This window comes from Solea senegalensis, linkage group LG1 (assembly GCF_019176455.1).
Source record: "Solea senegalensis isolate Sse05_10M linkage group LG1, IFAPA_SoseM_1, whole genome shotgun sequence".
Classification (NCBI taxonomy): Eukaryota; Metazoa; Chordata; class Actinopteri; order Pleuronectiformes; family Soleidae; genus Solea; species Solea senegalensis.
This window is the reverse complement of record NC_058021.1, coordinates 9,230,357-9,244,209: the sequence shown is the minus strand read 5'-3', so window position 1 is coordinate 9,244,209 and position 13,853 is coordinate 9,230,357. Positions and strand designations below refer to the sequence as shown.

General features: G+C 42.2%; 1 protein-coding gene across 2 annotated transcripts in view; it reads left to right on the top strand.

Annotated features, from left to right (window-relative positions):
- The first annotated feature begins 1,169 nt into the window (after nucleotides 1-1,169).
- The window catches only part of kcnn1a (potassium intermediate/small conductance calcium-activated channel, subfamily N, member 1a), a 45,927-nt gene continuing 33,243 nt past the window's right edge, over nucleotides 1,170-13,853 (top strand). The window contains exon 1 of one of the 2 annotated variants that reach the window (XM_044031159.1): nucleotides 1,170-2,670. In XM_044031159.1, coding sequence (XP_043887094.1) covers nucleotides 1,327-2,670 — 1,344 coding nt within the window. In that variant the 5' untranslated portion in view covers nucleotides 1,170-1,326. The remainder of the gene's footprint in view (nucleotides 2,671-13,853) is intronic. The other variant, XM_044031167.1, reaches the window with a different exon arrangement.

Genomic DNA, 13,853 nt, shown 5'->3' with positions numbered 1-13,853 from the left:
GTCTAATGAAAGTAAAGTTGAGTTTCACTCAGTTCAGAATCTGAAAAGTTAGACTGTTAAATGCGATTATTTTCATAAACGATTAATCTGTTGATTACTCACTCTAATCTTTGGTCAATAATTGATCAGTGTTTTTTTAAACCCAGGAAATGATGTTCTCAAATGTCTTGTTTTGTCCATTAACCAAAATGATTAAGTTTGAATGATTTATCTTTGCTAAATGGAGCAAAGACACCAGAACATTATTCACATTTAATTCTTTTAATGTTGATTTTCGATTATCAAGTAATTGTTTCCGTCCTAATCTCAATATCAGATGAGTAGTCAGCAATGTATTTTGTCAGTGTGCAGTGTTTGATCTTTATTTTTTTTTAAACAGACTTTAAAAAAAACAGCCAAATGTCACAACCATCAATCTGTGACATATTTCAACCCGACATTTGGACAGTGTCCATCTTCTGTTAATTGTGGTACTTGACAGCGCAACAGAAGCTTTTGTTTTTGAATGTGTCTTCAGCACCATGGACAGCGTTGTCTGCGCCCCTCTCTTTCTCTCCATGCCAGTGAAGTATAAACATGCTACACTGTGAGCATGCAACACCAGCGCACACACACACACACGCAACGCGAGCCGACTGCAGGCTCTGTTTATATGCAGCACCCATTCTGAATATTTCTGCCCGGTAATACAAAACCAGGCATATTCTGATAAATTATTTAATACCATGACTGCGAGACGCACAGTCTGCGTGGCATGAGGTAATCGTTACAGCCCGCTTCATTTTATGGTGTTCTGTGGCCCAACAAGTGGGAATGTGTCGTGGAGAATGAGCGTGATTGTTGTTGCTTTCATGATTTTTATTGTTGCCAGCATAATCAGTCAGAGTTGATCATAAACTATAGGTTTATGTGAAAACATGTTAGACGGGCCTGTGCATGTGTTTGGGTGACGTAGCAGTAAAAGTGATTTTTTTAGGACTATGTTGCGTGGTTATGGCAACACTGACAAAGTCGATCCAGTCACTCCACAGTGGATTAAGATGATCGACCATGTGAGCTGGATTTAAACACCTTTCCACAACTCGATCCGTTGTAATAACATAACACAGTGATCGATCCGCTGCAACCTGTGCGCAGAGCAGGCAATGGAGCGATGTTCATTCGAAGGCGGGTGTTTGGTTGTACAGTGACGTTTTAAGGCAGGTCCTGGTCAAACCTTCCAATGATACAAGTCGGTCCTATTCTGCTGGGACTGATCGCAATGAACGGGTGTCGGAGCTCTGCACGGCAAAGGAGCAACCACAGCGAGACGCGGCGATCAGGGGGATGCGGCATCGGTACGCGGGAGCTGTCCATCAGCACCACATTCCCGACCAAAAGCCAGGTAGCGCCAAACCGAGCCGAGACCCAGACGCTCCCGTTTTCAGCCTGCCACCCCCGCCCTCCTCTCACCACCGAGACCGCACATCCACCACTGCCGCGCACCGCCAGAGCCTCCAGGAGCTTCCCTGTCTGAGCCAGCCCACTCGCAGACCTGTTCACAGCGGCGACCCTCAGCCTCTGGAAAGCTACGACACCGCCCAGCGACCTTCACACCGACACACTCAACCCAACACTGGGCTGCCGGCACGCCTGCAGCAGGATCCCTGGGCCCCGGTCGGCTCTCAGCAGCAGCAGCCGCAGTCGCAGTCAGAGAAGCAGCCTATTTTTCCAAGCTGCCACTGCAGTTTTTCGGAGCAGGAGGCGAGCTTTACTCAGAATCAGCACCATCCTGTCGATCTTCTCTCACCGCAGCCCTCCCCACCTTTTCTGCCGCCTATACCACCACCACCACCACCACCAACCTCCTCCTCCTCCTCTCTGCTGTTTTGCCGGGAATCGAAAAGGGGGGATCGACTCCAAAGGAGTGCCAATAATTACTACCAACAGGCAAGCATCGTGGAACGCTGCAGGGGAGGAGGAGGAGCAGGGGGGCACCGAGACCACAGGCAGTTGTTGCAGCAACAGCAGCAGCAGCAGCAGCAGCAACAGCACAGTCATTTAAGACTCCAACAGAGGGACCCCTCCCCTGAAGGAATCCGTACAAACTCACAGAAAGGGCGCTCTTTAAATGCATGTGAGTCAAACGAGGAGAACAGGAGAGCATTCGAGTCCCAGACTCAGGACCTGCAGCAGCATCAGATCCCACAATTACGAGCGCAGCAACAGCTGCTGGTGGGGAGCAGCTTGCCTATCAACTACTGCGCCAGCGGCTCAGGAGAGCTATGTAGGACTCACCAGGCTCCACTGCTGCAACAGCAACAGCAGGAGCAGCAGCGGCAGCAGGAGCAGCAGCAGCAGCAGCAGCAGCGGCAGCAGCAGCAGCAGCAGCGACAGCAGCAGCAGCAGCAGCAGCAAGGCGCACTGGGGCTCAGTCCCCAGCGTCCGCAGCACTGTGAACAAGACCGCAATAAGTCTGGGAGGCTCGCCGTGCATGGCGATCTGCAGGCACAGCCACACAGCCGCGACTCCCGCGTAACCCCCCCGGCAAGACAACAGGCATACGCGGGGAACTCTTCTGCGACTGGAAGCAACAGCAGCAAAGACAGCCCCAACTACGGCTCCAGCTATCACCTGTGGCCAGAGAGCCCGCATAAAGGCGAGGAGAGGATACGCATCGACCTCCATAAGGTAAAGCGCTACATTTGTCATGTTTCTCATGCGATGTCGCCGATAATTAGCCCCCGGTTACAAAAAAAACTAAGTGGCCTCAACGTTTTTCACTCAATGACCACGCCTGTCATATGGTTTTGATGGAGAATTGGCCTATGCATGTATGTATGTGTGTGAGTGTGTGTGTGTGTGTCGTAAGCGCGCGTAGTATGTTTTGTGTGTAGCGTGTATGTGAAGGCTTTTCATTCAGTGTCAGGCAGATTTCTCTGAAAGAGAAGCAACATAAATGTAACCCTGCAGCATTTCTCACCCTAACCTGCCATTTGTTTCATTTGGTCACTAGAGCGCGCGCGCTCTGAAACGCGGACGTGGAAGCACGCGCGCACACAAACACCTGTTCCATGTTGCAGTGTTGTTTTGGGTGGCCCACTGCAAATATTCAAATGACGTCTCCTGGCAGCAGAATTAGAAACAAAGCGCACGTTGTTTCCCGTGAACTGACACTGAGCCAGGTTTGATACCGTGGCTTCTGAGACACAATGGTTATATCATTAGACCTGTGGCTTACCTGACAATGAGCTGCTGCCCATATACACTTCTAAAGTCACTTTCTGCGGTTGTATGTGCTCTCTGTTTGCTATGGGTTTCTCTCTGTATTCATATACGAAACATACAGGTGAAGGCAGTAAAGCTCTGTGGCAATAAAGCAACACAGGGCCTTTTTTGAACAGCTGAGCAGACACATGGCAACAAGAAAATGAAGAGGATGAGCTATCTGATTGGATGGAAGATTCTAGCTGACAACTCTCCAGGACATAATGTCAAGCAAAGGTTGTAAAGTAGGTTGTAAAATCCCTGCAGAAAATGAAAACATAGGTTAGCAAGTGTGTGCGTGCACTTGTATTTGCAGTAGTCCTCATGGAGACCAGAACCTGGTTCTGATGAGTCAGAACCTTATTTGTGAAGGAATTGGTTAAGTTTAGGGCCACAAGTTTTGGTGGTGTTAAGGAGCCGCAAAACCCATTTGAGTCATAAAATGAATGAATCAAATAGGTAGGTATAGGTATATATAGATATACTATTTTTTTTTTTTAGAAACAATTTGTTGCATTTATGAAATCTAAAAAGTAGAAAAAGAAAATGATGACATTTCATTCACTGTTTTTATCGCTTTGAAATAAATATTGAACAATGATTTGTGGATCCAAAGATGGACAGGACTATTAAATGTAAAGACATACATATTAAGTGCTGCGAATGTCTCTCCACATATTGAACACAAGTTTGACATAGACATAGGATGTGACACATATCCTAGTTACAGGGAACCACTGAAGAGGCTTTGAAGAACCACATGTGGTTCTCGAGCCCTGACTAACCCAGAGCCCTGGGTTCGGCATTACCTGATTATGGTTATGTTCAGGGATCATGTTTTGTTTAGGCTGTCAAAGTTGATGCAGTGTCCTAAGAATAGTTGAACAAACCTGTCAATGTGTGCGTGTTAAAATCAAAAATAATGTGACCTGGGAAAGTTGAGTATGAACACTTCATGATTTTATGTACATTTATGGAAAATGAGTGAGCTGAGTTTTGGAACAGAACATTCCAGCTGTTAAAATGCATTGTAGTTGAAGACGGCTGATCACACCTGACACAGGAAACTATTTTTTCCAACCAAGGACTATTAATAATCTGAATCATGGCTAATCATTGCAAAAACACTCGCTTTGGCTGTGAAAGTTGTTTTGATCATTTTTCTTTTTTCTCCCACTGCATTTACTGGAGGTGACGTTTTTTCCTCATACGGCCGGACAAAAGAGAAAGACACAGGAGGCATTGATGAGCGTGCAGCATCTAAATAAGAACCAGACTCCTTTTTAAAATGCTGCGGCTGTTTTCAGGGGCTGAGCAGGGACCAGTAGCAAAGAGGTGACACATCAAACCACCTTGACATGACTGTTCTGAACTTGACTCAGTTTGAGAGCATCAGCAGAACAGTGCCATGACTAAGAATTATTAAAGAACAGCCTAACTTTTATTTTAAAGTAGCTGCCATTCATTTTTAATTGAAAATAATTGAAAAAACATTTTTGGTAAGGGGGAGATAAAGAACATTCAACCATCAATCCTTCATCTATGCACCTGTCACTTGAGAGCTGCAAATAAAGCTGAAGGCAGGAAGCAGTGTTCACGACCAAGATACAGATTAACAATGAGCCAAACTATTAGCACAACTCGTTGGTTAATTCAATGCAACAATATTAATATTAATTTTCTTTAATTTTACTATGACAAAGGTTCCATATATATCAATATATTTTTGCATATTACTTTTATTACTTTTTCTTGAAAATTCTCAATTGCCATGGATGTTTTACATCAGATGTATGAAATGTTTCTCTGTTTGATAAATTATCATTTTCTCTCCATGAAGAAGTTTAAAAGCACAGTAAAGTGGTTTTATTCAACTCAGGAGCATAAGCAAAACTTCATTTGTCTGACATTTATCACAATAATGATAATAATAATACTAATAATCCAGCCTTAGTCGATGCTGACACTGGTTTTTAGAATCAGGGGAACTGAAACCTGATGTATGATTCCTTTTTTGGCCAATGTTTTTAGCTGATGAAATAGAACAGTTTAGTAAACAGACTATATATACAATTGCTTAGCTTTAAGTTACCAAGTTTCTTGTTTAAACTTGCATAAATAAGGAATTAACCGGCCAATGCAGTCTCGATTAATTGACCATACTAATCAATTGGTCTACCTCTAATTTAGAGTCTGCCCCACAGTTTTCCAAATAACTGCCAGTAATATCATAGGATAGACTTCCTTTCAGGCTTTCAGTGTCTTTGAATCAGTGGCATCAAGTTAAAGCTATAGTCTGTAGTTTTTGCGAAAACACTCATTTTTAAAAGCCGGTGTCTGTAGCCCATGCAATGATCTGTTAATACTAAACCAGTTGTTTTATTAAGAACAGATTTGATGATGTACCTGTTACTCACTGACTGGATGATAATATTTAGTGTTTTTTGTTTTTTTTGACAGGTGATTCAGACATGTAGTCAGTATCAGTGTAGCGTCCTCACTTGCCTCTGTCCTCTCGGCAGTGTGTGTTCTTGTATTTTGAGGTTGGAGCTCTGAGGAGAGAGCAAAACAAAAATAAAGGGTTTCAGAAGGAAATTACACTGGATTCACACATAGCTTGATGGTGGGCGAGCCTGGTGCTCGGTGGCTATTGGCAGAGTCTTTCATGGCCGACTACGAAGCAAGAGTTGCTAATATTGCCTCGATGATGGTGATGTAATATTGTGCCATTGTTGGGTGCAAAAACACCCATCTGTAACAGGGAGAATAACCTTATCTAAGACCTCTGGTTCAGCCGTGTAGTGTTTGAGCTGTTTTGATTGGCTGATGCTCATGCTGACACTTGGAAAGTTGAACATTTGTCAACTTGTGCTGCTAAGTAAAACGGTGGACTCACAATGAAGCTCGACAATGCTTGAAACTGTAAAGGTCTGCACAGCTGTTTTTCTTAGGATATGCATTAATTTCCATTTGTTTGGACAGCTTAACCATAACCCAACAAGTCATCCTTACTGTGGGTCGTTTTGATGAACCCCTGAACCACCCATAGGTATGTTTTTAGTAAATGACAGTAAATGACAGACAATGACATATGTCGACCAAACCAAAAGACAATGCTTTAACCACTAAGCAACTGCCAGTGGAAACCTCATTGACGCTACTTGATGACAACACACCCAAGATACCAGATTGCTGTTAATTATACTACCACTGGGGGGTAGGTAACCATTTTTTTACCTATGGGTCATAATTCCTGCATATGTGCCATAGCTGATGCCTTACCCTAACCTCAACCGCAGTCCAAACCTGACCACTAAACCATTTCCTCAGAAATTGGACCAGGTTTTGGTGTCCAGGACTACTGGTCCTGTCAAGGTCAGTGTGTCGCAGTCCTAAAGAGGTGAAAAATACAAACGCACTCTACCCAGATTGTCGTGTCAAACCTAGTTATAAAGACTGTCAAATGTCCAGGAGAATACTTAATACTGTTTAAAGCAGCTGGGATCTTTACCAAGCTACTGCTTTGAAGGCCAAAATGAAATGAAAGCCTGGAAAACGATCTAAGATGTGAATGTGCAGCTGTTTACAGTGTGACTTCATACATCGACTTATTACACAAGTATGACATAATCCCATTTCAGTCATGAAAGGGGGAAATGATCTTAGAGGTGCTCCCATGATAGACTCTTTCCGAAGTATCAAACCAGTTTTCCAGTCACTCAGATCCAACCATGCCAAGTATTTTGATACAGTGCGACACGCTTATCATTCACGGATATTTGTGGGATCGCGGATCTTATTGACTCGCCCTTAATGAGGCGACTCCGACCCCTTTAAACAAAACACTTGTGACAGAACAAGCCTGATAAAATGTATACGATTACAGTATCTCACAATGCTTCCTGAAACTTAATAGCTAGCCTACTGAACGGATGGCAGGTAGTACGATATTGTTTCCAGCCTTAACAACATTGTGCTTTGAAAGGTGCATCACTGCTTCTATTGTCATAGGCTGTGTAAGTACTCTAATGTCTGCCACTTAACTGCTATGGTGATATCCCCTGCAGGGACACTGTTGTACATAAACACTGGTGGGTTTGCTCTTGTTTAACATGGCTGATTTTTAAAGAGGATACACACACACACACACACACGTCATGTTTAGCAAAAAAAAACAAAAAACGGATTATTATTTTGTCAGATTTGATGGCGAACATGGCTGAAATGGAGAGGGCTCTTTTCTGAACTCTGACGGGGAATAAAACGGATAAAAAAAAGTCCCACTCATAGTGAAGTGCACTTTCTTTTTTCACATTTAAGCCTTCACACACATTTTAAATAATTGTGATTAATTGTATTAGTCCAAGCTTGATGAGTTCTTCACGCTTCACTTGCTGTTGTTGACAAAATGGACCGATATTTTAGTGCTTCACTTGACAACTCATTCATTATTCATTTAGTCTTTTGGTAAAGAATTCCCCACAATTTTTGGAAGAGAGACATTTTGGCTTTCTTCCCCATGTCTTTGATCTTTTTATTTTGAACTTTCTATACATTTGTAAACACTAAAGTCTAGATGACATTTCCAGACGGATGACTTTAATCGTCCATCCATAAAAAAAACATGTTTACTATTAAAAAAGAAGAGTAAAATTCCTGGTATTTGAGAAGTTTTAACATTTCCCCATGATACATGATGATTAATGAAAATCAAACACTTGGTTTTTAATTCATATTATTATTAATAATTATTTTTTCTAGTTAAATGTCTACACTCCCCTAAAAGAACAGACCAAAACAACAAATGCTTACATTTACTGCAAGAAGCTGGAAATTGAGAATATTCGATTTATCATATTAAATTATTTTGCTTCAAAAATGACTTAACTAATCAATATTGTCTGTGTGTGTGTGTGTGTGTGTGTGTGTGTGTATGTGTGTGTGTCGGCCCACCTTTCTGGAGAACATAAGGTTGAATGTGTCATTGCAGAATGGATTGCTTGAAAGGGGAGAATAGCTATTACAGTAAAGCCTTTTCGTGCAGCCCCTGCCAAACTGCAGCCCAACACGCATATAATCACCCCATATGATCCAGGAAAGGTCAACACAGCATACATTACAGTGGCACTTGCAACCAACTTAGTGTCTCTTCGACGATGACTGCAGGATTTAGCATGAGTGTTTGTGTGTGTGTGTGTGTGCAAAAGCTTTGCAAAGTACAGTTTGAATGATTTCTTTGCCACACAAATATCAACCCACAAAGTAAGGCAAAAAAACAACCATTCTTCAATCTTTACACATGATATATGATGTCAAATCTTTAGCATTTCAAATGGAATTACCACATTATGAGAGGAGATGACGAGGTGACAAAAATAGGCCGTAAAAATGTTATAGACGTTAAATATCCAATGATAAAGTGTATGAAAGAGACTGAGGGAGAGTGCTCGGCTAAACTTGGCTGAAGTTCCCCGATTAGCTTCCCCACCTGGGAGCAAAGTATTCACACTGGCATGTCTGTCGCGGCCCAACGTTGATATCAATATCATTTATTACTGAGGATGATAACTGATATTTTGAACACATATATCTATCTATATATATATGTGTATATATATATATATATATATATGTATGTATATGTATATATATATATATATATATATATATATATATATATATATATATATATATATATATATATATATATATATGCATTGAAACTCAGTTTAAATGCATATTTAAACTGAGGCACAAACATTAAGTGCCTTAATGTCCTGGATTCTGGAACGGCCCAATTCTGAGCTATTCTTTTTTCCCTCTTGTCATTTATATGGACGTTTGGTAACAGATTCTAATTAAGAGTAAGAGACTCCACGTAGTTGTCAGCTGAAGCAGTGGCTTGAGAGCAAATGGCCGGCAGCAGAGCCTCAGCAGCGCAGAATGCCTAATATCTGCCCCCAATAACGGTCCAGGCCGATGATTGTTCGACCCAGTTTGCATCACACAAATGAAAATGAATTTACTGCCGTTTCCTCCAACTCTGATGACACATCATGGTCATTTTATGTCTTAATACAGCAAAGCAACAAACCAAAAGACCCTACACGCTGTCCATGGAATTTATACATCAAGAACCTTTAAAACAGTAAATGATGTTTTCTGCTTTTCACTGTCATGTTTTCCTTATGACTAAAATGATTAATTTTAAGTGTATCCTGTCACAGTGGTGTTTTTTAGGTCCATTCTTCTTGACTAAATGAAGGAAAATGTGAGGGAATTGGTCTGGCAGGCCTCTTTAGAAAAGTAGTTTATCTTATCAGTTGTGTGTTTTTGTTGGCTCTGAAATAACGCTGAGGTAACGCTGAATGCTGGAGCTTGAAACAATTGATGTAGACAGATCTGCTTACAGCGTCATGATTTACAAGCAGGCATATGCCAGGAGGAACATTATGTTGATTTAAACTTTCTCTATCGGTCATCTCTCAGCTGTTGTTACAGGGCCTGCGTTTGTTTTTCTCTCATTAGACGTCCATGTTTCCACTGCCTCCTGCGTTTGAGTCCGGGAGGGCAGTCGCCACCTAGAAAATAAACACACCCCACCGAACAATTAAATGTCAGACAAGGGGCAGATCCGAGTTCACAACCTCTGTTAAAGGCAGAGGAGTGGCACTGCTGTAGTTCTCTGATAGTAACAAACACTTGTGATTGTAGGAAGAGAGGTAGGTGGGAGCCTCTTAGTTTTGGCTGCAGCCGGCAACAAACAGTAAGTATGAACATGAAGCTCTTTTAATAATTGATTGCTGTTTTCCCATTCCCTGTTTCCTCGTTTTTTTTGTGTGCACTGTGTTTAAGTGCAAGGCTGAACTCCTGCTCTGAAATAGATTTGTGTTACCATGTGTTGCTATGGAGAGATCAGCCCGGTATTGTGTGGCAGTCTCTCGCTCTCCGGTGTACAAGGTTTGGTCAGGGAATCGCGCAAAACAAGATTTATGTAATTTTTTTTTTTAATCGACAATTCTTTTCGCACTCACCTCTGACACGCGGCATGGGCTCACAAACATGTTCTAATATAACACACAAAGTGTAGGGCAGCCCACACAAACACGGACGTCACTGTAACTGGTGTTCAAATGCTGCTCCACTTAATACAGTTCATTCGCTTTGCGTTTCATTTGAGTGAGCCAGCACAAGGAGAGGTGGATTGAATTACTTGCAGTCCAGTTGAATACAAAGAGTGGAAAGAAAGAGTGTTGGTGTGTGTGTGTGTGGTGTGTGTGGGGGGGGGGTTTCCTCAGTTGTCGTGAGCAGCCTCGTTGCTTACTTGCTGTATGGGTTGTGTCACAGCATGGCGGATGATTTCGCTCTGCCAGCAGTCAATGCAATTTGTAACTTGACTGTTCGATCTTTTTCCCGTGATGTTTCCCTTTTCTAATGTGTGTTTCTGCATTTTTTTTTTCTGCTCCGCTGTGGTGCCAAGTCCCCACCATGCTTGGTTAATAAATGGCCATAGTTAATTTATATGGTAATTCCTGTAAGATCCTAGCCAAGGGATGCCAGGCATATAATGCATCGCTGCAATGCATATGCTTTATGGCTAATTAAGTTATTGATCCGAGGCTGTTCCTGCGTCAGGGCATGATCGCATCACAAAACAGTTTGAGTAATGCGGCCGTACAAGCGGATATTTGTCATTCATTACAAAGATGGAGCGATTCAGATGTCAGATGGCTTCATACTGCATAAGTGTGTGTGTGTGCGCACATAATCTTGTAATACTGTCGACATGTGAGCTCATTGATTCATTTCAATATTGCCTGCGAGCTGTTTTCAAATGTTTGTTAAACACAGTTTGGTCGTGCATTAATGAGATGTGAGATTTCATCATGCTCTGTTCACACATATCGTTTTAGCTCACAGCCTGCCCTTGCTCAGAAGGTACCAAGTGTGTTTGTTTTATATGTAAGTGCATGCAATAGTGTATGCACATATACAGTATATGCATCCTATTCTGCCTGTGCTCACAGCATCTGCAGGTCTCTTTGCCCCCAGGTTAACCATAGATCCCCTGAGTTGGCGCACACTGCTTAATTTATAGCGCATGATACACAACTATTCTCCAGTAAAAGTCAGTCACAGCCTCCTCTATCCACTGATAAATATTCACTGAAGAACAAAAAGGCTCTGCTGATCCACAGCTAATCAGATTTACCCTGTCTTCAGCAGTTTACAGAGTGTTTGTGGCATTTTTGTATACCTGCATATAAACAATTTCTATGGAAAACTTTCTATGGAAATATAAAGGAAGCAACAGAGCCTCTCATAGGGAGGCCTTTGTGTTTCTATGTGTGCGACAGCACAACAACAGCTTTGACAACAGGTTTTTACAAATGACATTCATTTCACTGCAGGTTTAAGAGAGCCAGGGTCGTGCTAATTGACACTTAAATGGACTCTGTAGCTGTTTTTTTCTTTTTACTTTTATTATACTCTATGGTCAAAACAATAAATGGTCACCTAAGACTTAGTAGTATGTGTGTCCACTCATTCTTTCCATTGTCTATCCCACTTATTCTTTGTGGGTAGTGGGGGGAGGTTAAACGAGAAGAAGAGGAAGCAGGGCCAAAATACACACTCAACTACCACTTTATTAGGGACACATAATGCCTAATAAAGTGTCAGGAGTGGTCCTCTGCTGTTGTAGCACATCCGCTTCAAGGTTTCACTTTTTCTGACTGTTCTCTGTAAAAACCCTAGAGATGTTTGTGTGTGTGTGGAAATCCCGGTAGAGCAGACCAGCCTGTCTGGCACCAACAACCATGTCACATTCAAAGTCACTTAAATCATCTTTCATCCTCACTTTGATGTTGACTTAATCATGTCTGCATGGCTCAACGCAGTGATGTGGCTAATAAGATGTTTTGCGTCAACAAGCAGCTGAAGGGCTGTATCTAATAAAGTGACCAGTGAGTTTCATGCACGTCTAACACAGGATATCTAAATGAATTCATTTTTTTTAAGGATATATATCTCGGTGTTTTCATAAGGAAGACTCCCTTTTTATGCCACCTTTGTTTGTTTACACTGAACTACACAAGCCAACAATTTGCCGCCCCCACGTGTGATTTTAGATTCCGAGCATGTCTGCGTTCCCAAAATCAGACGTGCAATGTGTAACACAACTTCGTTGGTGTGTCGCTTCAGCATGTCAGCTCTCCTCTTGGTACACAGATGCTGACCTGACTCCGTGGTCACCTCCACTGCCGATTATACAGCATTGTATGGCAGCGCTTCAGATTTTGTGAAGTGATGTGTTTAATGTGAAGACAGGCGGCGACAACGGCAACATTGTGCTAGTAAAGTGAGACAAACATATAAGAGTATGACTGAAAACACAAAGTAGTGCCCACAAAAAGATTCTACGTCTCACAGTCAGGTCTGATAGTTTTGCTTGACGGCGTCTGTTTTCAGATAGAAATAAAGTTACATTGCTCCTGTTCATCGAGGCAAAATAATAACATTAAAAAAAAAATCACCAAAAGCGAATTACTGCAGCTTTAAATGTGGAACAACACCATCTCCTCACAAGTCACTGCTCATATCACAAAATAAAGGTGTAACATCCCTAATTTAAGCGGGTTTAATTAAACAGAGATGTGTGACTCCTTTGCCGTCACCATCCACGGTGGCTCCTCTTCTTCACACAAGCTTTGCACCGTGATAGAGAAGATGAGTTGAATGAAGCTGCTTTTCTTCAGCAACCCCCCTCCCCTGTGCTTTTATTACCTCAAGTCACCTAGCTGTAGAATATGAAACAGCCGTCAGCGCAGGTCTGCTGAGATTGACTGCAGGCGATGTTGGCTGCACAAAAAAAACCAAAAACATGGGGCATTATCCTGACATGCTTGTGTTTGTTCTACATGTTGGCACATATTTGCATATTTGTCTGTACCTGAGTTTATGCAGGAAAGAGAGCGAGAGAAAGTGAGCTAGTGAATGAGTGGGAGGATCAGCTTTAGTGTATTATTATCATCAGCTTTGTCTTTAGACGATAGAGGCCACATTAACTCTATTGCAGGTTCTCGTCGCGTGGAAGACCCGTCTTGTTGCACTGTCGTCTTTTCCAAGAACGTTTTCCTGTTTGAGCCACAGCATCTGGGCTCCGTGCTTAATTATGCATCTGCAGTTGTGTTTACAAAGACGCTGAACAAAGCGTGTGTGTTAATGGTTGTGCATGTGTTTTAGAAGAGAATGGTCAAAAAAAAAAAAAGCTTCCGTTTTATTCAGCAGATTAGGCGTGAGTGTTCACATATTGCTGACATTAAAAAAAAACAAAGTGTGTGTTTTCCTCCCTCTCTGGATCTCTCCATGTTTTTCTGTGTATTGGTTTCTGTTGGTGGTTTCTATGGTGTTTGGCTCTCCACATGCTGTTTCTATACCACGCCAGCTTCCATTATTGGCCTCCCTCTGACTGTTAACCCCTTAATGGCCCAGCAGTCTGCACTTCCCCTTTTGTCACTGCCACTTTCCCTTTAACCCTTTCATGAACAATGATGCCTGCAGTCTCTCCACTTTCTCTTTCTTTGAGAGTCCATTTTCGATCACCC